At 42.6% G+C, this 27,504-nt stretch overlaps 1 protein-coding gene across 4 annotated transcripts in view; it reads left to right on the plus strand.

The window, feature by feature from the left end:
• Positions 1-27,504, plus strand: part of LOC132824249 (selenocysteine insertion sequence-binding protein 2-like) — a 118,267-nt gene that overhangs the window by 63,941 nt on the left and 26,822 nt on the right. For all 4 annotated transcript variants that reach the window (XM_060838582.1, XM_060838575.1, XM_060838602.1 and 1 more), the window contains 2 exons: positions 4,771-4,930; positions 22,096-22,246. In XM_060838582.1, the coding sequence (XP_060694565.1) occupies positions 4,771-4,930; positions 22,096-22,246 (311 nt within the window). The remainder of the gene's footprint in view (positions 1-4,770; positions 4,931-22,095; positions 22,247-27,504) is intronic.

Genomic DNA, 27,504 nt, shown 5'->3' on the forward strand with positions numbered 1-27,504 from the left:
CCTATCACATTCCCCTGCCACCACCAGAATCGCAAAACCTGCGCCCATACCTCCCCCCTCACCTCCATCCAAGGCCCCAAAGGAGCCTTCCACATCCATCAAAGTTTCACCTGCACATCCATCAATGTCATTTATTGTGTCCGTTGCTTCCGAGGCGGTCTCCTTTACATTGGGGAAACTGGACACCTCCTCACAGAGCGCTTCAGGGAACATCTCCAGGACACCCGCACCTATCAACCCCACTGCCCCGCGGCCCAACATTTCAACTCCCCCTCCCACTCTGCCGAGGACATGCAGATCCTGGGCCTCCTCCACCGCCGCTCCCTCACCAAAAGATGCCTGGAGGAAGGATGCCTCCTCTTCCGCCTCGGAACACTTCAACCCCAGTTTCCTTATTTCCCCTCTTTCTCCGACCCCCCCCCACCTTACCCCAGTTCCAACCTTCCAGTTTAGCACCATCCTCATGACGTGTCCTACTTGCCAATCTTCCTTCCCATCTCTCTACTCCACCACCCTCTTTGACCTATCACCTTCATCCCCACCCCCATCCACCTGTTGTACTCTGTGCTACCTTCTCCCCACCCACACATCCCTCCCATTTATCTCTCTACCCTGGAGGCTCCCTGCCTTCGGTCCTGATGAAGGGCTTTTGCCCGTAACGCAATTTTATTTTTCCTGCTCTTCGGATGCTGCCTGACCTGTGCTTTTCCAGCATCTGCAGTCCTCACTTTTGTCAAAGGAAACATCATTCCACTTCATGGAATGAGCACCATAGATCGTACTGATTGTGAAGTCCAATGAGTCAGTTTACCTTTTTGGGCATTTAAAACAAATGGTAAACTACTTCTCACATTTGGAAAAGCATAACAAGTCAGGTAGCATCTCAGGAGCAGCAGAGTCGAAGTTTTGGGCATAAACCTTCCTGATAAACATTCTTGACGAAACGTTGACTCTCCTGCATCTCACACGCTGCCCGACCTGCTGTGCTTTTCCACCTCTGCACCTATTAGAAGTAAAGTGAGGATGATCAAAGGTGCCTGGTCTGACATCTGTCCATGAATTTAGGTTATTTCTTGGTCTAGTAAATCATTATAAAAGTTCATACCTAACCTGGCCTCCACCCTGGCACCTTTGCATCAATTCCTAAAAAAAAGGTCAGCCTTAGAAATGGTTGCATAGTCAAGCCCTAGCTATCAGTGAAATAAAAAAACAGCTATTATCCTGTAAGGTTTTGACATACAAAGGTCCCAAGAAAGATCTGGTATTGACATGCGATGCTTCCCCATATGGTATTGAGGTGGTATTAGCTAGTAGGTGGCCCAAAGGATTGGCAGTCCTAATTGGAGTCAGGAAGTTCCACCAATACCTTCATGGATGAAAATTTATGATAATGGTAGACCCCACACCCCTACTTGATCTGCTGACAGAGGGCAAGGCAGTGCCACTCTTAGTATTACAGCCCATTGCTGAATGTGGCCAGAAGCTAAGTGCTTGTAATTACAAGTTAGAAGATGTCAGTGAGGCAGAGTAGGAAATGCGAATGCATTGAGCCATCTTCCATTAGCAGATACACCATCAATGATACCCCCAATGGAAATGTAATGGTATTAAATTGTACGCTCCCAGTTACAGCTGACTATCAGACTTTGGATGGACACGGTTTGTTGACGGCTGCTGAAAGTGGTTGGACGTACATAGCGTCCATTTGTATAACGCTGGGACGATGATAGAAAAACTGCACGGCATCTTTTTTAGTACACAGATTCACGGAAGTTTTGGTCGCAGATAACAGGTTGTCATTTACCAGCAGGGAATTTGGGTATTTCCCAAAGTTGAATGATATTCGTCATACAAGGACCGTTCTATACCACCCATTATTCAATGGTCTGGCAGAAAGAGCTGTCTAAACTTTGAGGTCCAGCTTGAAGAAATATCCTCCAGCCTTGCAAGATACCAAGCTGTCATAGTTCCTCCTTGATTTTGGGATCATCCCACATGCAACTATAGGTTTTGCACTGACAGTGTTGTTAATGAGTAGAAGACTCCGCATCAGATTAAGAATGATCGTCCTGGACCTGTGGAGAATCTGAAATGGCATCAGGAACACCAATGCTGGATATAAGACTTCGCCAAATAAGACTGTTTGATACGGGGGGGGAGAGTTTGGTGGAAGAATCACAGAAATGGCCCCACCTAGGTAAGGGACATAGTCTGTGCAAGGTCAGGACTGGTGACATAGGAAGTTCGGATGGGTGTGATGGTCCTGAACAAGCATGTGGAGCATATGAAAGCTGCTAATTTGCAAATGGTGCAGGAGCAAAACATCGGAAAGACTGCTAGAACTCGTGTATTCACTCTCTCTGCCAAGAGTTGATGAGTCCTCAGAATCCGAGATGGACATGACTGATGCAGCTGCCAGTAGAAGAGAGTGAAATTCTACCGAGGCACTCATGGTGCAAGAGGAGAGTTGCCATGCATTACATGTCACCTGTATTAGATGCTGAGTTGAAGGAACCTGACACCGTGCTAAAATGCCCAGGAGGCTTTGGCCCCTTTGGATGACGGTCAGTTATCAAATTTTAGATTGATACATTGTGAAATTATAAATTGGCCAGCAGGTGTCACTGTACATTAGTAAATCTCGTAACTTTTTAGAAAAGCTTCTTAAAGATACTAATGACAAAATATTCTTGTTACATTAAAGAACTGGAATTTCATAGCTGGTCTATCAACATTTTGGGCATTGATCCACCACAAGAACTGAAATCTGAAATCATGTCAAGTCAATTTGTTAAATTAGTATTTAATTTAGAGGAAAGAAAGACCTCCAAAATGTGTTTGAAACACTGAGAATGCTGGAAAAACTCATCCAGTCTGTCAGGATATGTGAAGAGCGAAACAGAAAACCAAATGTTTTGGGTTAATTGACTTGCAAACTGCTTTATAGAGAATCAGGAACCTGTTAAATAATGCAATGGTGATTAATTGAATAAGAAGATGAAAAGTGAGGAGAAAATTTAGATGGAACTAAAGAAGACTTCATCTCACATCAAAGCTGTGCTCTGATGAAGGTCCATATTGAGAAATGTAAACTCATCTCTCCACTTTCAGATGTACACTACCTTAACAGTTTGAGCTGGAAAAAAAGTCAGGTGGATATTATTAAGGTCTGACACCATGTTGTTCAGACGAAAGTTGGCAAGTGCCCAGCATAAAAATGAGACTCAGTTCCTGGAGTTTGTTTAAGCACTGTCAGGCCACAAAGAGAGTTGGTATGGGGACAGAGACTGTATGTCAGAGTCACACTTATGGACAGAAGGAAGGCATCCATCAAAAAAGTTGGCAAAAACGTGAGAGAATAGGTTGAAGGAAATATGTCTGAGATATTTGGAGCTTATCTAGATTTAAGTGAACAATATTTTCATGGATTGTGAAATTGAAGATTAATTTCTTTGCCATTGTGCTTGAAGAAACAGTTGAAAATAACTCTAATGTAGAGGCCTAACAAGCAGCTTTGGTTTGAAAACATATTACATCTATGTTTGGAGTTATTGATTTTATTACTTAATCACTTATCATCCTACTTTAATGAATAAAATAGATATCTACTATTTAACTGACAATTTTGTTTAAATTGAAAGGCAAATTACTTTCTTCATATACGATCACAGTGACGATTGCCATTTTAAAACAGTAATTTAAAGAATATTTTACTTCCCTGTGTTTGTCTGATGTTTGGCATCAGCAACATGTGATTCTTTTTTTTAAAAAAAAGGATGTTTGAACGTACTGTACTCTAATAGTGAATTAGACTGTCTTAGTAGTGAATAAGTTGGGAAATAGCGTCACATAGTTCTCATGGTACATATGTTGTTTTCTGCTTTTGTGCATTAACATTTGCAAGATGCAAATAAGGATGTTTGCTCACAGAAATAAACAGCTTAACAAGCTGTCAGTCATGATTTCCCCTTGCTGACTCTGCTTGTTCATATGTTTTTCTAAATGCTATATTACATCCTTCGTAATTGACATCATCCCAGTAACAGGTTATCTGATCCTTATCATATTGCCGTTGAGGCGATAAAATTAATTCCCTTGCTTCCTATATTACAATAATGAAGTTCCTTGATTTTAATGTGCTGTGGAATGTTTAGATATCATGTAGGCACTATATAAATTCAAGGCCTTATTTCTTTTAAACAGGTCAGAATAATTTGGACTTGGCCAGTCATCAGTAAATAAACTTTTAATAGTGTCTCAAGACTTTTTATTCTTTCATAGGATGTAGCATAATATTTATGACGCAGTCTGCTTTTCTGCTACTGTAAATTAAATTGTATATATGTATAGTCCCATTCCATCAGACTTTAATCACGAGATTTTTTACATTAATTTATTCTCTTGCACTCACTCTCTTTCTCTCTCTCTTCTTTCTCTCTCTTTCTCTTTCTTTCTTTCTGTCTCGCTCTCTCTCGCTCTCTATCTATCTCTCTATCTATCTATCTCTCTCTCTATCTCTATCTCTCTCTATCTCTATCTCTCTCTCTCTCTCTCTCTCTGTATCTCTCTCTCTCTCTATCTCTCTCTCTATCTCTCTCTATCTATCTCTCTCTCTCTCTCTCTCTATCTCTCTCTCTCTCTATCTCTCTCTCTCTATCTCTCTCTATCCCAATTTCCTTTCTGTACGTAACTTCTGGTTCAGAATTTCCATCTCGTACGTTTGCTGTGACTTGTTCACATGTAACATTGAAAGTGTTCTGTATCTATTAGATTATATTGAAGGAAAGAGAAGAAAGGAAACAACGACGCTTGCTAGAGGAAAAGGGATTGATCCCATCAGATTGCAATGTATTTGCTCAAGAGGATCAAGCAGTTATTTCGGATCAGAATGAGAACCTGGACACACAAAACAAAGCAGCTGAATTAAATGGCAAGTCATTTTATGACCATCTTTAGTTTGTGTTCTCTTCCCAAAAGCAAGAATGAATATTATACCAGGTATTTTAAAATATGTCAACAGGTATTATTCTGAAATTAGAAATCTGATTGAAATACTTGGTTCAGCGATAAGTTGGAATGGTGACTGAGTGGTTAGCACTGCTGCCTCACAGCGCCAGGGACCTGGATTTGATTCCGCTCTCTGGCGACTGCCCGTGTCTGTGTGGGTTTCCTCCAGTACTCTGTTTCCTCCCACAGTTCAAAGGTGGACAAATTAGATGGATTGGCCATGCTAAATTACCCATAGTGTTTTGGGATGTGTAGGTTACGTGCATTAGCCAAAGGAAATGCAGGGTTACAGGGATAAGGTCAGTGTGGGATGCTCTTTGGAGGGTTGGTGTGGACTTGTTGGGCTGAATGGCCTGTCTCCTTCATTTTAGGATTTCTATTCTACCAGGAGATTCTACTTCCATTCTAGCTCATGTCTATTTAAAGGTGTTAAAATGTGTTAGACTGGTATACTGTGGGCACTACCTCAAACATTTTCAGCACTTCCGCTGTGATCAGTGAGCAGTAAGACAAAAGGAAATAGAAACAGGAGTAGCCATTTGGCCCGTGGAGTCTGCTCCACCAATCAATAGGATCATAGCTGATCTGACATTTCTTGCAACCACTTTCTTGCCCTTTTCCCGTAACCTCTGTATCCCCAACTAATCAAGAATTTATTGATCTCAGTCTTAAATATTAAAATTTGTGGGCGACACGGTGGCACAGTGGTTCGCATTGCTGCCTCACAGCGCCAGAGACCCAGATTCAATTCCCGCCTCAGGCGACTGACTGTGTGGAGTTTGCACGTTCTCCCCGTTTCTGCGTGGATTTCCTCCGGGTGCTCCGGTTTCCTCCCACAGTCCAAAGATGAATTCACAATTCAGGTGAATTGGCCATGCTGAATTTCCCGTAGTGTTGGGTAAGGGGGAAATGTAGGGGTATGGGTGGGTTGCACTTCGGCAGGTCGGTGTGGACTTGTTGGGCCGAAGGGCCTGTTTCCACACTGTTAGTAATCTAATCTAAACTAAAAATTGGGAGGGCAGAACACTGTCCTCACAGATCTCCATGCCAAGGTATTTCAATGACGCTTAGCCCTCTGAGAGAAGAAATTCTTGCCATCTCAGCCTTAAGGTGCCCATTTATTCTTAGACTATGCCCTGTGGTCGTAGGTGACCCCATCAGGGGAACATCCCCTCAATCCTTACTCCACTGAGCCCCATAAGAATCTTATCATTCAATGAGATCGCCTGTTATTCTTCTATACTCCAGTGAGCAGAATCCTAACCTGTTTAGCCTTTTCTCAGAAGGCAATCTCTTTATAGCAGGAGGAATTATCTCTGACCTGCCTCCAGTGAAATGGTATATTTCCTCAAATAAGGTAACCAAAACTACTCTCAGTTCTCCAGATGTGGTCTCAGCAGCACCGTATACCATTGCAGTAAGATATGCCTACTCTAACCCCTTCAAACATTCCATGTGCTCTTTTATTTTTGTTCACTAGTCAACAATGCAAGTGCAGTTCTTGACTTGGAGGATAAAGGGGGCCTTTTAAGATGGAACGGAAAAGTAATCTGAAAACTGGGAAAGGTGGAGTGAAGGAGAAGAAGAAAAACGTTTGATTGGGAGAAGATGCCTAAAGGGGAAATTTAAATGGGGAAAAAGGAGGAAAATGAAAGAGAAAGGAAGGATCAGTGGTTATCCCTGATCAGCTAAGAAATGTTCAGAAATTGGGAGGGACTATGATGCTGTGTCATCAGAATGCTTGATTACGGTCATTAACATGGTTGTGAACAATTGTATGCATGAGAAACACAAGTTTACTCTTCTAAATAAAGACTGATGTATGGAGAGGAAAAGTGTGTTTGTATATTTTTATTAAGAAACAGTTTAGAGACTATAATTTTAATATTTTACCTAAAAAAATGAGACTTCTGTCAATGTACACTCCCTCAGAATGAGGGGTGCAAATCTAAGTATTGTGCTGAGTTTTGGGTTACCTTATTTGTGGAAAGATATTTCACTGAAGGCAGTTCAGAGATGAGTCCCCCATGGTATGGAAGGATTGTGGGCTGGAATTCCCCACCAGAAACTTGTAACTCAGGCAAGGGTCTCACTACTGAACTATGATTGACAAATCTTTTTTTTAATCCTTAAGCTTCAACCATACTGATGCTGTCTTTACCCCTTTCTTGTCTGCATAATCAACACAGCATGTATTTCCATTTTGTCTAATATTGTGAAACTGTCTGTTAACCAGGGAATAACGTAAAATAATTTCCATTCTTGTCTACTTTGAAGCTCCGTTTTGATTCATGTTGAGAACTTCCTATAAAATTATGACTTCTAGTTCCTCTTGATTTATTTCCACACATCTTTCAATTACAACTGATTCATTTGATTCTGTTCTGCTCCATATTCTTCTGGTTTGATTCTTTTTCTCTCATCAATTTGTTCATTTACTGTTAGCTGATGCTGGTTAAACTCATTTTTCCAAGCTCTTATCCCCACCCATCCAGTATAAATGCCTTATCACTTCTCCATTTAATCACTCAGACAGCACATTAGTAGTTCTTTTGCCAATGTAAACCACGGACCCAGTGCCCAACAAAGTGCAAGCCTGTTTACTATTCTCACCTTCCATATATTGTATTTCAGGCATTATCAAGTCTTGCTTCTAACCTTGTCTGAAAATGTGTTGCTGGAAAAGCACAGCAGGTCAGGCAGCATCCAAGGAACAGGAGATTCGACGTTTCGGGCATAAGCCCTTCTTCAGGAATGAGGAAAGTGTGTTCAGCAGGCTAAGGTAAAAGGTAGGGAGGTGGGACTTGAGGGAGGGGCGATGGAGATGCGATAGGTGGAAGGGGGTCAAGGTGAGGGTGATAGGCCGGAGTGGGGTGGGGGCGGAGAGGTCAGGAAGAAGATTGCAGGTTAGTAAGGCGGAGCTGAGTTCGAGGGATTTGACTGAGACAAGGTGGGGGGAGAGGAAATGAGGAAACTGGAGAAATCTGAGTTCATCTCTTGTTTTTGGAGGGTTCCTAGGCGGAAGATGAGGCGCTCTTCCTCCAACCGTCATGTTGTTATGGTCTGGCGATGGAGGAGTCCAAGGACCTGCATGTCCTTGGTGGAGTGGGAGGGGGAGTTAACATGTTGAGCCACGGGGCGGTTGGGTTGGTTGGTCCGGGTGTCCCAGAGGTGTTCTCTGAAACATTCCGCGAGTAGGTGGCCTGTCTCCCCAATATAGAGGAGGCCACATCGGGTGCAGCGGATGCAGTAGATGATGTGTGTGGAGGTGCAGGTGAATTTGTGGCGGATATGGAAGGATCCCTTGGGGCCTTGGAGAGAAGTAAGGGAGGAGGTGTGGACACAAGTTTTGAATTTCTTTCGGTTGCGGGGGAAGGTGCCGGGAGTGGAGGTTGGGTTGGTGGGGGGTGTGGACCTGACGAGGGAGCCATGGAGGGAGTGGTCTTTTAGGAACGCTGATGTGTGTGTGGGGTGGGTGGGGGGGGGCGGAATATATCCCTGGTGGTGAGATCCGTTTGGTTGTGGCAGAAATGACGGCGGATGATACGCTGTATATGGAGGTTAGTGGGGTAGTAGGTGAGAACCAGTGGGGTTCTGTCCTGATGGCGGTTGGAGGGGCGGGGCTCAAGGGCGGAGGAGCGGGAAATGGATGAGATGCGGTGGAGGGCATCGTCGATCACGTCTGGGGGGAAACTGCTGTCCTTGAAGAAGGAGGCCATCTGGGCTGTACGGTATTGGAACTGGTCCTCCTGGGAGCAGATGCGGCAGAGACAAAGGAATTGGGAATATGGCTTGGCGTTTTTACAGGGGGCAGCGTGGGAGGAGGTGTAGTGTAGGTAGCTGTGGGAGTCAGTCGGTTTATAGTAAATGTCCGTGTTGATTCAGTCGCCCGAGATAGAAATGGAAAGGTCTAGGAAGGGGAGGGAGGAGACTGAGACAGTCCAGGTGAATTTGAGGTCGGGGTGGAAGGTGTTGGTAAAGTGGATGAACTGTTCAACCTCCTCGTGGGAGCACGAGGCAGCGCCGATACAGTCATTGATGTAGTGGAGGAAAAGGTGGGAGGTGGTGCCAGTGTAGTTGCGGAATAGGAACTGTTCCACATAGCCTACGAAGAGACAGGCATAGCTGGGGCCCATGCGGGTGCCCATGGCAACTCCTTTGATTTGGAGGAAGTGGGAGGATTGAAAAGAGAAGTTGTTCAGGGTGAGGACCAGTTCAGTCAGTCGAAGGAGAGTGTCAGTGGAAGGGTACTGGTTGGTACGGCGGGAAAGGAAGAAGCGGAGGGCTTTGAGTCCTTCGTGATGGGGGATGGAGGTGTACAGGGACTGGATGTCCATGGTGCACTGGGAAGGCGAAAATCATGGAGGAGGTGGAGGGCATGGGTGGTGTCCCGAACGTAGGTGGGGAGTTCTTGGACTAAGGGGGACAGGACCGTGTTGAGGTATGCAGAGATGAGTTCAGTGGGGCAGGAGCAGGCTGAGACAATGGGTCGGCCGGGGCAGTCAGGTTTGTGGATTTTGGGCAGGAGGTAGAAAAGGGCGGTGCGGGGTTGTGGGACTATGAGGTTGGAGGCGGTGAATGGGATCTCCCATCCACTGCCTCCAACCTCATAGTACCATAACTCCGCACCACCCGTTTCTACCTCCTGCCCAAAATCCACAAACCTGACTGCCCCGGCCGACCCATTGTCTCAGCCTGCTCCTGCCCCACCGAACTCATTTCTGTATACCTTCCCTCCCCTATCAGCGTTCCGAAAAGACCACTCCCTTTGTGACTCCCTCGTCAGGTCCACACCCCCACCAACCCAACCTCCACTCCCGGCACCTTCCCCTGCAACCGCAAGAAATGCAAAACTTGCGCCCACACCTCCTCCCTTACTTCTCTCCAAGGCCCCAAGGGATTCTTCCATATCCGCCACAAATTCACCTGCATCTCCACACACATCATCTATTGCATCCGCTGCACCCGATGTGGCCTCCTCTATATCAGGGAGACAGGCCACCTACTCGCGGAACGTTTCAGAGAACACCTCTGAGACACCCGGACCAACCAACCCAACCACCCCGTGGCTCAACACATTAACTCCCCCTCCCACTCCACCAAGGACATGCAGGTCCTTGGACTCCTCCATCGCCAGACCATAGCAACACGACGGTTGGAGGAAGAGCGCCTCATCTTCCGCCTAGGAACCCTCCAACCACAAGGGATGAACTCAGATTTCTCCAGTTTCCTCATTTCTCCTCCCCCCACCTTGTCTCAGTCAAATCCCTCGAACTCAGCACCGCCTTACTAACCTGCAATCTTCTTCCTGACCTCTCCGCCTCCACGCCACTCAAACCTGTCACCCTCATCTTGACCTCCTTCCACTTATCGCATCTCCATCGCCCCTCCCCCAAATCCCTCCTCCCTACCTTTTATCGTGGCCTGCTAGACACACTTTCCTCAGTCCTGAAGAAGGGCTTATGCCCGAAACGTCGAATCTCCTGTTCCTTGGATGCTGCCTGACCTGCTACGCTTTTCCAGCAACACATTTTCAGCTCTGATCCCCAGCATCTGCAGACCTCACTCTCTCTTCTAACCTTGTCTCCCAATCTCTGACTTTTAATAGGTCTTCAGCATTTCTTTGTCTAAAACAGCACTTTTGATTCCATGTGATGGTGATTTGTTGCTCTTTCTCCTACACAAAACATTTTTCTGTCTATGCAAAACGAGCATATCACTATTACATTTTTAGCTATGTTGCTATTTATTTTGCTTTATGTAATTTATTTCTGTGCAGTTTACTATCATTTGATGGTTTGACCAGAGGTCTAATTTTCCCCACAGCTAGCTAGAGCTTCTAATTTGTTTGAGCACACCAATTTCTCTGACCACATCTCTGACGATTGTAGTATTATTCCAAAAATGGTTCTCTTTGATGTGTTGATGTATCTTTTTCTCAAGTTCTGAGTTCAAAGGTTAAGTGATCTGAGTTGATGACACTTCACAAGTCAGTAGTTGTAGCAGAGCATCTACATCTTTCAAGAATGAGATAGTTTCCTCTTCCTGTGCTGCTATTTTAGATTTCAACTTATGCACAATGTACTTATTGTTTTAGAAGAGCTTGATTTCACATTGTCCCACTTCATTTCATAATCAACTCTATTGATGATGTGCTGTTGGTTCAGTTTTATTATATTAATTATGTGATCCTGAGTAAGAATGCTCTTTAATTTTTATCTCAAATGATCAGAACAGTTCTGATAACTATCTCAATTGCACACCGAGCATATTTGTTCATTACACTGATGACTACAGTGTAAAGCCATATTTAACAAAAGCTTGCATTTTCGAATATGATTTTTGTTTGTATATAATGGAGCATTTTCAGGTTGAAAACATAGAATTAACTTTTGATAGCCAGTGAAGGTGGTGACCTAATAATCCAAGATGCAACTCATGCCAAAGGTTGTGACTTTCCCAAGGTTTATTAGAGGGACCAATAGTGTTAAGAGTGGAGGTTTTCATCAACTCACTGTTTCCTTAGAGATTGCATTCTGGAAAGAATGTAATCACTGGTATGTACAGACTCAGAAACATTCTATCAGTTTTAGTGGGATGATGGTAGTGATGCAGAATCCAGGCCATTTGTAATTTTTACTTGTTTCCGTATTATTGATATACAACCACAAAGTAGCAGTGTTCTTTTTGTTCTGAACATATCCCACATGTTTTATTTTCTGTTTTTTTTGTTTAAGGATGTATGTTATGCATCTGCCTTTTTGAGGTGGTCTACTTTGTTTATGTAACATGGACAGAGTTTTGGCTTTTCAGGACATCTGAAGCTCAAACTCATCCTAATCTTCACTTGCTCTATGTTTAGCCATTTTTTTGTTTCTGTCAATATAATTTCGAAGCCCCAAATATACACGAGCAATGATTAATCAAATATTAATATTGCACTTAAAGATTTTAAAGGTGGATATCTAAGGCTGGTAGTCAGCACTGAATACTTCTTAACGCAACAATTCATTTGGTTAATGGAGATTTGCTAATTTCTGCACTTGGCAATCCAAACAGCAGTATTTGCACAAACGACACAAATAGAATCTCTACAGTGTGGAAACAGGCAGTTCGGCCCAACAAATCCGCATCGACCCTCCAAGGAGTAACCTGCCCAAACCCATTCCCCAACCCTATTATTTACCCTGACTAATTCACCTAACCTACACATCCACAAACACTATGGGCAAATTAGTATGGCCAATTCACCTAACCTGCACATCTTTGATTTGTGGGAGGAAATCGGAGCACCCGACAGAAACCCATACAGACACGAGGAGAACGTGCAATCTCCACACAGACAGTTGTCTGAGGCTGAAATCAAACCTGGGTCCCTGGTGCTGTGAGGCAGTAGTGCTAACCACTGGGCCACCGTGCCGCCCACATGGGAATTAATTCCAGAACCTCCTTGTACAACTATGGAGTTAAGAAGAAAGATGAATTCTTATCAGTCTGTCCTACTCTCTTTCCAAGACCACTAGTGCATGACCTGAACAGTGTGGAACTTTGATCAGCTAATACCATCACCGTTCCTCACCAAACTGATATAGAATATTCTGTTTGAAGCCAGAACTAGCTGCTTACCTCTCATGTCAGAATACCAAAATAGTTCGAATTTTTGTAACCGGTGACTTTGTATATGGGCAGTGTACAGATAATATGCATTGTAGCATACATCTGCAGTCTGTGGTTGCACTTATATTACTCTTTAAACATTCTGAACAAAATTGAAGAACTTCTTTAAAAGTGTACATTTATTTTTATTATATATGAAACATACTTTGACCTCATCAGTTATATCATAGATGGAATGTTACTAATTTTTGCAAAAATCTTATTTAATATTTGGAAATAATAGCTGAATAACTGTTCCTTTGATTTTTCTTAACATTCATATGGGAATGATTAGTCCCTAAATTATGAATCAGTTCCTTGTGAGTAGGAATGAATTAATTTAACCCATACACGGAATGAATGGGTTAAATTGCAATTTGCATTTAAAAGTTTGATTATGAGAGTGAGGAATGAGTTATAAAATCCCGCACCTTATTTGTGAAAAACAACCAGAATTTTTTCACCACATGGTAAATCTGAATAATGAGAATAAGATAATTAAATATTAATATTTGAAAAGTTCCCTCATGGTAGGCTGGTACAGATCAGATTGAGAGGAATTTCTTAAGTGCGTACAAGACAATTTCCTGATTCAGTATGTGGATGTATCTACCAGAGAAGGTGCAAAACTTGACCTACTCTTGGGAAATAAGGCAGGGCAGGTGACTGAGGTGTCAGTGGAGGAGCACTTTGGGGCCAGCGACCATAGTTCTATTTGTTTTAAAATAGTGATGGAAAAGGATAGACCAGATCTAAAAGTTGAAGTTCTAAATTGGAGAAAGGCCAATTTTGACGGTATTAGGCAAGAACTTTTGAAAGCTGATTGGGGGCAGATGTTCACAATAAAGGGACGGCTGGAAAATGGGAAGCCTTCGGAAATGAGATAACAAGAATCCAGAGAAAGTATATTCCTGTCAGGGTGAAAGGAGAGGCTGGTAGGTATAGGGAATGCTGGGTGACTAAATGAAATTGATGGTTTGGTTAAGAAAAAGAAGGAAGCATATGTCAGGTATAGACAGGATAGATCAAGTGAATCCTTTTAGAGTATAAAGGAAGTAGGAGTATACTTAGAGGGAAATCAGGAAGGCAAAAAGGGGACATGAGATCACTTTGGCAAATAGAATTAAGGAGAATCAAAGGATTTTTACAAATTTATTAAGGACAAAAGGGTAACTAAGGAGAGAATAGGGCCCCTCAAAGATCAGCAAGGCGGCCTTTGTGTGGAGCCACAGAAAATGGGGGAGATACTAAATTAATATTTTGCATCAGTGTTTACTGTAGAAAATGATTTGGAAGATACAAACTGTAGGGAAATAGATAGTGACACCTTGCAAAGTGTTCAGATTACAGAGGAGGAAGTGCTGGATGTCTTGAAATGGGTAAAGGTGGATAAATCAGGACCTGATCAGGTGTACCCGAGAACTCTGTGGAAAGCTAGAGAAGTGGTTGCTGGGCCTCTTGCTGAGATATTTGTATCATCAATAGTCGCAGGTGAGGTGCCAGAAGACTGGAGGTTGGCAAACGTAGTGCCACTGTTTAAGAAGGGCGGTAAAGACAAACCAGGGAACTATAGACTGGGGAGCCTGACCTCAGTGGTGGGCAAATTGTTGGGAGGAATCCTGAGGGACAGGATGTACATGTATTTGGAAAGGTAAAGACTGATTAGGGATGGTCAACATGGCTTTGTGCGTGGGAAATCATGTCTCACCAACTTGATTGAGTTTTTTGAAGAAGTAACAAAGAGGATTGATGAGGGCAGAGCAGAAGATGTGATCTATATGGACTTCAGTAAGACGTTCGACAGTCTCCCCACGGGAGACTGATTAGCAAAGTTAGATCTCATGGAATACAGGGAGAACTAGCCATTTGGATACAGAACTGGCTCTAGAAGACAGAGGGTGGTGGTAGAGGGTTGTTTTTCAGACTGGAGGCCTGTGACCAGTGGAGTGCCACAAGGATCGGTGCTGGGTCCTCTACTATTTGTCATTTACATAAATGATTTGGATGCGAGCATAAGAGGTACAGTTAGTAGTTTGCAGATGACACCAAAATTGGAGGTGTAGTGGACAGCAAAGAAGGTTACCTCAGATTACAACAGGATCTTGACCAGATGAGCCAATGGGCTGAGAAGTGGCAGATGGAGTTTAATTCAGATAAATGCAAGGTGCTGCATTTTGGGAAAGCAAGTCTTAGCAGGACTTATACACTTAATGATAAGGTCCTAGGGAGTGTTGCTGAACAAAGAGACCTTGGAGTGTAGATTCATAGCTCCTTGAAGGTGGAGTTGCAGGTAGATAGGATAGTGAAGAAGGCATTTGGTATGTTTTCCTTTATTGGTCAGAGTATTGAGTACAGGAGTTGGAAGGTCATGTTGCGGCTGTACAAGACATTGATTAGGCCACTGTTGGAATATTGCGTGCAATTCTGGTCATCTTCCAATCGGAAAGATGTTGTGAAACTTGCAAGGGTTCAGAAAAGATTTACAAGGATGTTGCCAGGGTTGGAGGATTTGAGCTATAGGGAGAGGCTGAACAGGCTGGGGCTGTTTTCCCTGGAACGTCGGAGGCTGAGAGGTGACCTTAGAGTTTAACAAAATTATGAGGGGTATGGATAGGGTAAATAGGCAAAAGAGACCTAAGGGGCAACTTTTTCACGCAGAGCTTGGTACATGTATGGAATGAGTGCCAGAGGATGTGATGGAGGCTGGTACAATTGCAACATTTGAGAGGCGTTTGGATGGGTATATGAACAAGTTGGATATAAGATTTGTTTGGCCAAAGAAGGGAGGGTATTCTGGAGGGGTGTTTTTCTGATTGGAGGTCTGTGACCACTGGTGTTTCTTAAGGTTTGTGTTGGACCCTCTTGTAATGATTTGGTCCGATTAGCATTTGCAAATGACATGAAAATTGGTGGAATTGTGAATAGTAAGAAAGGATATCAAAGGATGCAGCAGGATGTGGATCAGCTGGAAAATTGGGCAAAGAAATGGCAACTGAAGTTTAATCTGTACCTGTGTGTGGTGATGCATTTTTGGAGGTAAAATGCAAGAGGAAAGTATACTGTAAATGGCTGTAACCTGAGGAGCATTGATATACCTAAGTCCATAACTCTCTGAAACTGGCAAAACAAGTGGAATAGTTGGTATAGAAGGCAAAAGACATGCTTGTCTTCATCTGTCAAAGCACTGAATATAAAAGTTGGCAAGTCATATGGCAAATGTATAAGAGTTTGGTCAGGCTATATGTGAAGTACTGTGTACAATTCTGATCACTTCAATATAGGAAAATCATGGAGGCTTTGGAGAGGTTGTGGAAGAGGTTTACCAGGATGTTGCCTGGATTGGAGTGTATTAGGTGTAAGGAAAAGTTAGACAAGCTTGGATTGTTTTCGCAAGAGCGTTGGAGTCTGAGGGGAAACTGAAAGGAGTATACAAAATTATGAGAGGCATGGATAAGATGGATAGTCAGAGTCTCTTTCTCAGGGTGGAAATGTCAAAACTAGGGGTCATAGGTTTAAGGTGAGAGTGGTAAAGTTTAAAGGAGATGTGCAAGGAATGTTGCTTTCCAGATAAGTACCTGGAATGAACTGCTGAATAATGTGGTCTAAACAGATACGATTGTAAAGTTTAAGAGTCATTTAGACACATATGTGAACAGGCAGAGAATGGTGGGATATGGATCATGTGCAGGCAGATGGAATTAGTTTAGAAAACATCGCGGTCGGCATTGATGTGGTGGGCCGATGAGCCTGTTCCTGTACTGCACTGTTCTATGATTTGAATTAAATAGTCCTTTTAATATTTTAAGCCTCTGTAGTCTGTATATTTGTGCTTTTTTCCTTAAGGGAAATGTAGCTATTGAAATGAAAGAGCATGCTAAGAGTGAGGATAGGAAGAAAACATTTTTTGTTTAAAATTCACTATGCAGATATGAGCCTCAATGGCTTGGTCTGCATTTATTATCTGTTACCTGGTGATTGTAAGGCAGAGAGAGTCTCATGACTAGCAAGGGAACCAATAGTTACGGGGAGAAGACAGGAGAATGAGATAAAGAATCATATTAGCCATGATCGAATGGTGGAGCAGACTTGATGGACCAAATGGTCTAAATCTGCTCCTACATCTTATTGTCTTCAGTGCCGTGGAGAAGGAGCTGATGAGCTGCATCCGTGAAGCACATGGACTGCAGTGGTTCAAGAAAGTGGACACCACCACCTTTTTGAGGGCAACTATGAATGGACAATAAATGCTGACCTGCTAGCGAACACCACACCCCATGACTGAAGTTTTTAAAAAAAAATTTTCTTCCTATTGCACCATCCAACTTGTTATTTGTGGACTTTCAGCTACAGTTCAAGCTGTAAATCAATGTATGTAAAACATGTACCCAATTGGACTCATATTTGTGTTCACTTGACAATTATGGAACACAGTGAACAGAAGGAGATCAGTTAGCTTCTCAAGCCTGTTCCATCAACCACTAAAATCGTGGTTGATATCTAAATCAATGCCCTAATCCAACCCCACACTTTAACTTCGTTTAGCTAGCAAAAAAACCATCTGATATATCTCTTAAAATTATTCCTTCAAGAAATGTGGTCTTTGTTGGCTGGTCAGCATTCATTGCTCATTCTTCAGGGTCAAGGAGTGGGCACAAGGTATTCTGTAAAGGGAGGATAAACAACTAGACGTAATGGTACGTTAGTACCAGCAACATAGTCAGGAAGAGTGATGAGGTCCTGCAAAGTGAGCTAAGTAATCCGTTGAAAACAAGACATCTAGGGTTGTAAACTCAAGCTTACTAGGCAAGGTAGCACAGTGGAGAGCACTGCTATCTTGCATGGTCAGCGAACTGGATTCAGTTCCAACCTCTGACAACTGTCTGTATGGAGTGTGCATGTTCTCTCGTGTCTGCATGGGTTTCCTCCCACAGTACAAGGATGTGCAGATTAGGCGGATTGGCCATGCTAAATTCTCTGTAATGTCCAATGTTGTGTGGGCTAGGTGGATTGTCTGTAGCAAATGCAGGGGTTTTGGCAGGATGCTCTTTGGCGGATCAGTGCAGACTCGATGAGCCAATGGTCTCTATCTGCACTGTGGGGATTCTATGATTCTCTGATTATACCCCGTGCTACATGTGACTGAGGCCGTGAATAGGAAGATTTTACAGTTAAAATACTTGGCTAAAGAGCGAGTGAAGGAGGGAGGGCTTCAGATATGTGAGCCATTGGGATGTTTTTCAGGGTCTGTACAAGAAGGATTAAACTGGAGGGGTAGCAATATTGTGGCAGGGAGGTGTGACAGTGTCATTTGGGATGGTTTAATCTAGTGTGACAAGGGGTGGGAACCAGCACAGTAGGTCAGCAAGTGGAAATGACCAAGGAGACTTTAGAGACTAAAGCCAGTAAGGATAATTCCATGCTGTATGACTCTAAGTATGACTCTAAGATGAAGAACATAGAGTGAGAGATTACTGAATGCTGCAGAACTGGTGATCTGAATTTCATTTGTTTTAACACAAAAAGTATGACAGATAAGGCAATGAGCTTACAGCTTGGTTTAGTGCATAAAACTATGATATTGTAGCTATTACAGAGACTTGGTTGTCAGAGTGACAAGATTGGTAGCTTAAGTTCTGGGATTGAGATATTTCGGGCAATATAGGAATGTGAAAGAAGTAGGGGATTTGGACATAGAAGATAGAAGGTATTATGGAGGGGTGTTTTTCTGACTGGAGGTCGATGATCACTGGTGTTTCCTGATTAAACCAAATTTCTGTTATAGCTACAATATTTTATTTAAATGCACTAACTTCCCATATATGAGCTGGGACTCCCTTAGCACCAAAGTTTTGGATGTTGGGAGGTATTTGTTAGGTACATTCAGGAGGGTTTCTTGAAGAAATGTGTGAATAGACAAGAAAAGGGACCATGCTAAGCCTGCTGTTGGGGAATGATCCCATCCAGGTGAAGAATTTTCAGTGGGGGAGCATTGCGGGAATAGTCGCCATAATTCGTCATTTTTAATTTGCTGGTGGATAAGTGTAAAAGTAAAAGTACTAAATTGGGGAAGGCTATCTATGACAATATTAGGCAGGAACTGGGAAATGTATTTTGGGGGCAGGTGTTTGAGTGTAAATGTGCGTCTAGATTTATATCATGTGGCAATCTTTTAGAGTTCAGGACCATTATGTTCCTGTGAAAATGAAGGATAAGGATGGCAAGATTTGGGAACCTTGGATGATGAGAAATTGTGAGCTTAGTTAAAGAGAAAAAGGAGCCATATGTAAGGTTAAGGAAATTGAAGACAGCCCTTGAGGAATATAAAAAAAAGCAGGAAAGAAGAAGTTAGGAGGGCTAAAAGGCGCCATGAAATGACCTTGGCAAACAATTTTAAGAAAAATCCTATGGCTAACTATAAGTATGTAATGAACAGGAGAGTAGATTGGAAAGGTCCATCCAAGGACAAAGAAAATTTATTCATAGAGCCAGTGGACTTGAGTGATATCCTTAACGAGGGCATGACAATATAAAAAAAAATGGTGATTTTGGTGTTAATGTAGATGGGTACCTCAGACCTAAAAGGATCTATTCCAGAATACTGGAATACATCTCTGAAGCCAGGTACCAACTCTGCCATCTCCAGCTACTGCCCCCTCACCTTCCATCACCAAACCATCTCCCAGACTATCCACAACCTCATCACCTCCGGTGATCTCCCATCCACAGCCTCCAACTTCATAGTTACACAAACGCCCAACTGCCCGGTTCGACCTATTGTCTCCACTTGCTCCTGTCCCACCAGACTTATCTCTTCATATCTTGACACTGTCCTGTTCCCCATGGTCCAGGAACTCCCCTCCATGACTTTCGTTTTCCCAGCCACAGTATCTATACGTGTTCATCTGCCATGGCGAAGGCCTCCAAGCCCTCTTTCTTCCTGTCCTGCCAATCCATCCAGTACACCTCCGCCAACACACTCAATTGGCGTAACGGATTCACATCCTCAACAACTTTGCATCCTTCTACACCCTTCAGACCAAAGGGGTGGCCATAGGTACCTGCATGGGTGCTAGCTATGCCTGTCTCTTTGTAGCGTAAATGGAACAGTCCACCTTCCCCACTTCTTCCTCTGCTACATTGATGACTAGTGATGGCCACCTCGTGTTCCACGAGGAGGTTGAACAGTTCAGCAACTTCAGTAATATCTTCCACCCGTTCCTGGACCTCTCTGTGTCCATCTCTGGTGAATGCCTCAACATGGGCATCTATTTCAAATCCATCGACTCCCACAGCTACCTGGACTACACCTCCTTCCACCCCCAGTCCTGGAAAACATGATCCCTTATTCCAAATTCCTCTGCCTTTGCCACATCTACTACCAGGAGGGGCAATCCCACTCCAGGACATGCCAGATGGCCTCCTATTTCCAGGCCCTCAATTTCCCCTCCTACGTGATCAGCAATGCTCTCCAGTGCATCTGCTCCACCCTCTCCCCATACTTCCACCCCACCAATATCCAGATACAATGCGTTATCCTCCACCATATCTGCCATCTACAATTAGACCTCACCACCAGTGGCATACTTCCCTCCCCATCCCTGTCAGCATTCTGCAGAGATCATTCCCCTCTGTGCCTCACTTGTTAGGTACACATCCTACACCAACCCACCCTCACCATCGGCACCTTCCCTTGCTGCTACAAGAGGTGTAAAACCTGTGCCCAAACGTTCCTCCCCACTCCCCTCCGTGCAAGGCCCTAAAGGATCTTTTCACATTTGGCAGAGATTTTCCTGCACATTCACCCACCTCATCTTCTGTGTCTGTTGCTCTCAATGTACATCAGGGAGACAGAAGGCCAACTCAGAGCATTTCTGGGATACACACCCAACAACCCCACCGCCCTGTGGCCAACCATTTCAACTCCTCCTCCCACTCCAACAAGGGCGTGCAAGTCCTGGGTGTCCTCCACCGTTGTTATAAAGGAGTTTGGCAACAGATAATATACTGACTTTGTCGCTGACTAGGATGCACCTGCAAAGCGCAAAACAGTGTCTAATATAGGATGTGATTCTACAGTTGAACAATATTCACTGGATTAACCTGGATGTGTGGAGGAGTATACAGACAACGTTTTTACGATTGTCAGCCAGGCTTACACTTCTTTATGTACTGAAGGTATGTATTCTGTTCTTTACAGACAGAGAACATGTGCATACACTACTAGTTTCAACTCAACAGCAATCACATTACTTTTATAAAGTGGATTCCAGAACTGTATAAAATACTGTATCTGTTGCCTAACCAACATCTTAAATATTTCCAGCATAGCCTCCTTGCTTTTGAACTCTGTGCCTCAACTAATAAAGGCAAGTATCCAAGTTGCCTTATTAACCACTTTATCCACTTGTCCTCCTCCATTAAAGGGCCAATGTACATGCTCAGCAGGGTCCCTCTGATCTTCGGTACTTCCCAGGGTCCACCATGTATTCCCTTACATTGCTTGCTTATGTATCAGTGATTGCACTGGAGAAAGTACAGAGGAGATTATATTGCTGGAGCTACAGACTTTCAATTATAAAGAAAAATTAGGTAAACTGGGGTTGTTTTCCTTAGACTAGGCGAAAGTGAGGACTGCAGATGCTGGAGATTCGAGTCAAGATTAGTGGTGATGAAAATGCACAGCAGGTGAAGGGCTCCTGCTCGAAATGTTGATTTTCCTGTTCCTCGGATGTTGCATGACCTGCTGTGCATTTCCAGCACCACACTCTAATCTTGTTTTCCTTAGAGCAGAGGAGTTTGAGAGGGGATATGATTAAGATGTACAAAAATATGAGGGTCATAGAGAAAAGAGGAAACTTTAACCCTTGCTGGAGATATCAATGACCAGGGGCATAGATTTAAGGTAAGGGGAAGAAGATTTAGAGGAAATGGAAGGAAACTCTTTTATCAAGACTGACATCCCATTTGCCACTGATCAGCCCATCTGACTGCTTGTCTTATATGTGCCTGTATTCTAAAACCTGACACTGCCCTTTTGGTGATCTGTTTTCATGGATATGGTCAGAGTGATTCAGAATTTCACTTATTACCACGCTTGTAACACCATGTTGTATTTGCTCACTGCCTCTAGGGACTAAGTAGCACATCAGGTGTTCCCCATATGTTTTGAAGTACCATAGCTGCTCAACTCGGGAAGAGAGGCAGCAACAGATCCAACAGTGTGAATACAAATTTAACGTTTCCAGCTACACCCCGCATGGAGTTTTCTGAGCAGAGTATGCAATAGTAGGGCAAGTTTTTGAGCAAGGTTAAAAGACCTGTTACTTCTAATTCTGGATAACGGAATTTTACTGGTGAAAATACTTTGTGCAATTTTATTCAGCTGTGTATACTATTCTGTGACCTAAAAATGTTGCTATATTTTTGATTTAGATTCAACAGATTTGGCTGATTCTGCTCCATCTTCATGCAATCAAAATTTAGAATCACTTTCTGAAGCACCGAAATATCCTGAAGGAACTTTGACAGAAAGCATTTTGATGAATTCCAGACGTCCAAAGATACACAGTAGACGGTTTAGAGAGTAAGTGAAATTCTAGTGCCTAATGTTGGAATGAATTTGATTATTAAGCGTGTTGCTTAATTTAGTACCACATGAAAGTAAGTATTTTGACATTTGTCGTTAGATTCTGCAAAATTCTGATCCTTTGAATTTGAGCACTTATGCTGTTTGTACTTCCAAACAATAGAGCATTGCTGGGGTCAGGGGTCGATATTATCATTAGATCATGAAGTACTTTTACATACTCACACTCCAGATCAGAAACACCTTCAGCTCCTGTATTCATTCTCCCTTCTGTATTTGTCACCTACTTTCTAATTTACCCTTGCCCCATTCACAAAAACATCACCTTTCATGTTACTTAACAGTGTACTACTGCTCCACCCAAATTATCAACATACCGTTATTGGCTCTATTGCAGATATCATGAACATGTCCCTTTCCCTCAACACCAATTACCTGTTTTCAGAACTAAAATCACCACACATCCACCACCACTTTTACAAATAATACCACATCAGTGTTAGAAATGCAGAACTCTTTAAAGGTTAACCAGAGTTGACTGAAAGTGAGTGATGTTCACTGGACTTTGTGTTTAACAGCTGATTAATTGGGATCTTGTGGTGAATAATAGGGTCCCTGCTTCTGAGCCAGGAATCCTGTGTTCAAGTCCCATCTGCTTCACAGGTGTATAAATAACCTCTGTGAGCTGGTTGAATTTGGGGGAAAAAGTGCTTCTTTTAGAGAAAGGTATATACGATAGGAGGTGGAGTACTTTGTATTCCCCTCCAACACTGTCAATCCATGGAAGAAAATACTGTAGAATTTCAGACATAATATAAAGGTCTAAAAATCAATTTAGAAACTTCAGATTCTGTGTTGGCATTTGCATTGTTAGATTGCACACAGATTTCATTTGTCCATTGTTCAGTGTTGTGGTAATAACTCTTTATGAACAAATGGTTGCTGCTGCAAAAAAACTCACTTTAAGGAGATGATTGTTTTTAGCTATCTCCTCAATGCTGTGGTGGAAGTCCTTATGATTAATTACTCTCAAAGTTGAGGTGGGCTTGGCTGAGACACCTGTATGGATTGAATTTCCAAACTACATTTTGAGGAGAGGCATACATTTGTAGATTTCTGAATAAAGGTAAATAGAGGATTGGAGTGATAGCTGACAATGAAAGGATCCCAGAAATAAGAGCAATAGTTAATAGATGTTTTCAGTGCAACTCTAAATATTACCGTCAGAAATTGTCCAAGTATGAGGAATGAAGTATTTGAAGCAGCCCATGAAAGAGATGGTTTTGAACATTAATTTGATTTCAATTGTGCTGTACAAAATAGTGGCTGTTTCTCAACAATGTGTGGCCTTGATTGGCTGAACTATCATTTCGAAAGCCTGGACAAAGACAGAAATAGGTACCTACAATATGAAAGCTCTACCTGCTCTCAATTCGGAGATGGTAATACATGAACATCTTTAAAGAGAGTGGCTCTCACTTGTGAAATTAAAGGACTGCATTATTTCATAAACTATGTCATCCAGAATGCTGTACCATTATTACTGAATAAGCTTTTGATGAAAAAGACGAAATACATTTGGACATGAGGATGATTTTGTTAAAGTGGTAAACTTGCAATTCACTGGATCTAGGCATTATTATATTCCATTTAAGAAATGGAATTTCTTGTCAGGAAGGCCAAGATTTCTGTTGATGAAACCACACGGAAATTATATAAACAATTTCTCACCTCTCAGAAATTAGATCTATTCTTAGTTGATGCCAGCATTACAAATAAAGAATACATCACATTGCAATGTGGCAAACGTATTACATATCAAGTTATGCCACCACATCTGATTGGAAGTATTTCATTAGCTCAGGAATTTAATGAACGAGAAGCCATGAATCTAAAGAAATAGTTTGGAATGACTGTTGCATTTTGTAGATATTGGTTGAGTTTTTTGAAGAAGTAACAAAGAAGATTGATGAGGGCAGAGCAGTAGATATGATTTATATGGACTTCAGTAAGGTGTTCGACAAGGTTCCCCATGGGAGACTGATTAGCAAGGGCATGGATAGGATAAATAGACAAAGTCATTTCCCTGGAGTGGGGGAATCCAGAACTGGAGGGCATAGGTTTAGGGTGAGAGGGGAAAGATATAAAAAGGGACTGAAAGGGTAATTTTTTCATGCAGAGATTGGTGCATATATGAAATGACCTGCCAGAGGAAGTGGTGGAGGGGGGTACAATTACAACATTTGAAAAGACATCTGGATGATTGTATGAATAAGAAGGGTTTGGAGGGATATGGGCCGGGTGCTGGCAAGTGGGACTAGATAAGGTTGGGATATCTGGTCGGCATGGACGAGTTGGACCAAAGGGTCTGTTTCTGTGCTGTACATCTTTATGACTCTATGATCATTGTTACTTCAAATGATGGAGGATTGCTAAATAGTACTGAAAGCAGTTTAGGGTTCTGACCTCATTCTAATTGTGTAGGTTATATTCCCCACTACTTGTAAGAAATTTGTTGCATGTAATGCCCTTGCCTGTGCTATTCATAACTTACAGTTCAGCTGTTGTGCCACTCTTTCTGTACAACATTTCATCAATCATTGCATGGTTTCTCTCACACAACTATTGCTGAACAGACTTTCAATAGTAAACATTACTGTAACATACAAATTCTCTCATGTCCTGAAATTCATCATTTGCAATTAGGTCAATGATCGTTAAGTATTCGTTGGTCACCCAATACCTGTGCTGACCTACTTTTCCATGAGTGTGTCTACTGAACATCTGTCCTTATTATCATTATCATCTTGGATATACTCAGCCTGGGCGACCATACAGAGTCATAGAAATGTACAACATGGAAACAGACCTTTCGATCCAACCTGTCCATATGTCCCAACCCAATCTAGTCCCACCTGCCAGCATCCAGCCCGTATCCCTCCAAACCCTTCCTATTCATTTACCCATCCAAATGCCTCTTAAATGTTGCAATTGTACCACCTCCACCACATCCTCTCGCAGCTCATTCCATACACGTACCACCTGCGTGAAACAGTTGCCCCTTAGGTCTCTTTTATATTTTTCCCCTTTCACCCTAAACCTGTACCCTCTACTTCTGGACTCCCCGACCCCAGGGAAAAGACTTTGTATATTTATCCTACCCATGCCCCTCATAATTTTGTAAACCTCTGTTACGTTACCCCTCAGCCTCTGACACTCCAGGAAAAACCGCCCAGCCTGTTCAGCCTCTCCCTATAACTCAAATCCTCCAACCCTGGCAACATCCTTGTAGATCTTTTCTGAACACTTTCAAGTTTCACAACATCTTTCCAATAGGAAGGAGACCAGAATTGCACGCAATATTCCAACAGTGGCCTAACCAATGTCCTATACAGCTGCAACATGACTCCCAACTCCTGTACTCAATACTCTGACCAATAAAGGAAAGCATACCAAATGCCTTCTTCACTATCCTATCTACCTGCGACTCCACTTTCAAGGAGCTATGAACCTGCACTGCAAGGTCTCTTTGTTCAGCAACACTCCCTAGGACCTTACCATTAAGTGTATCAGTCCTGCTAAGATTTGCTTTCCCAAAATGCAGCACCTTGCATTTATCTGAATTAAACTCCATCTGCCACTTCTCAGCCCATTGGCCCATCTGGTCCAGATCCTGTTGTAATCTGAGGTAACCCTCTTTGCTGTTCAGTATACCACCAATTTTGGTGTCATCTGCAAACTTACTAACTATATCTCCTGTGTTCACATCCAAGCCATCGATCCTTGTGGCACTCCATTGGTCACAGGCCTCCAGTCTGAAAAACAAACCCTCCACCACCACCCTCTGTCTTCTAACTTTGAGCCAGTTCTGTATCCAAATGGCTAGTTCTCCATGTATTCCGTGAGATCTTACCTTGCTAACCAGTCTGCCATGGGGAACCATGTCAAACACCTTACTTAAGCCCATATAGATCATGTCTACCACACTGCCCTTATCAGTCCTCTTTGTTACTTCTTCAAAAAACTCAATCAAGTTTGTGAGACATGATTTCCCATGCACAAAGCCATGTTGACTATCCCTAATCAGTCCTTGCCTTTCCAAATATAAGTAAATCCTGTGCCTCAGGATTCCCTCCAACAACTTGCCCACCCTCGACCTCAGGTTCACCGGTTTATAGTTCCCTGGCTAGTCCTTACCACCCTTCCTAAATGGTAGTACCACGTTAGCCAACCTCCAGTCTTCCAGTGCCTCACCAATATTGATGAAATAAATATCTCCACAAAGGGCCCAGCAATCACATCGGTAGCTTCCCACAGAGCTCTAGGGTATACCTGATCAGGTTTTGGGGATTTATCCACCTTTTATGCATTTTAAGGCATCCAACAGGTCCTCCTCTGAAATATGGACATTTTTCACGATGTCACCATATATTTCTCGACATTCTATATCTTCCATGTCCTTTTCCACAGTAAACACTGATGCAAAAATACTCATTTAGTTTACTGTGGAGAAGGATATGGAAGATACAGAAAGCTTGCTTTTTTTAGTCCTCACCTTTAATAATGCATTATACACAGATTTTAAAAAAGCATTCATTAAAGCTGAGTGTCAAAAAAAATTAGAGGAGCATTGAGGCATCTATCAGACTGTCTAGAGAGAGATTTCTGATTTGGGGAGGTGGTTTACTATAAAATAGGAAATGGAAAGGGCCCGGAAAGATTATTGGGCGTGATGGAAAAGTTTTATTTGCATTATGTGAATCTGACTGACAATGGAATGAAAGATTAAGGTAGTAAAATAGGCTAAGTAAAATTAGACAACTGGAAAGAATTCGGAGTATGTTCGAAAGTTGATGATAGAAGGCAAACTGTTTGTCTCACAGGTGGATCTATACGGAAAATGTTTCACCTATAAGGCCAAGGCTAGATTGGTAGCTGAAACTTTTGAGGAATGTTTGAAGAAAGAGGGTTTAAGGTCAACTTGCATATGGCTGAGAAACTAGTTTTAAAAATATTTTTGCCATTTTAGCATCCTCTTATTGGAAATGTAACTATAGATATCAAGGTAGCTTTCTTTCCAGGGAACCTGCTCAAGATGGAAATATTCTTACAGTCCCCAAAGGAAGCAGCAGGACTAGTGGGGATGCATAAATGCACTTATGGCCTAAGTGATGCTTTCTGGTATTTTTCAGTAAGGGCAGTTCTGATAATGTTGGGGTAATTACAGTGGAAGGAGCTATTGCAATATTTTTATT

Source organism: Hemiscyllium ocellatum, chromosome 2 (genome assembly GCF_020745735.1).
Source record: "Hemiscyllium ocellatum isolate sHemOce1 chromosome 2, sHemOce1.pat.X.cur, whole genome shotgun sequence".
In the NCBI taxonomy this organism is placed as follows: domain Eukaryota; kingdom Metazoa; phylum Chordata; class Chondrichthyes; order Orectolobiformes; family Hemiscylliidae; genus Hemiscyllium; species Hemiscyllium ocellatum.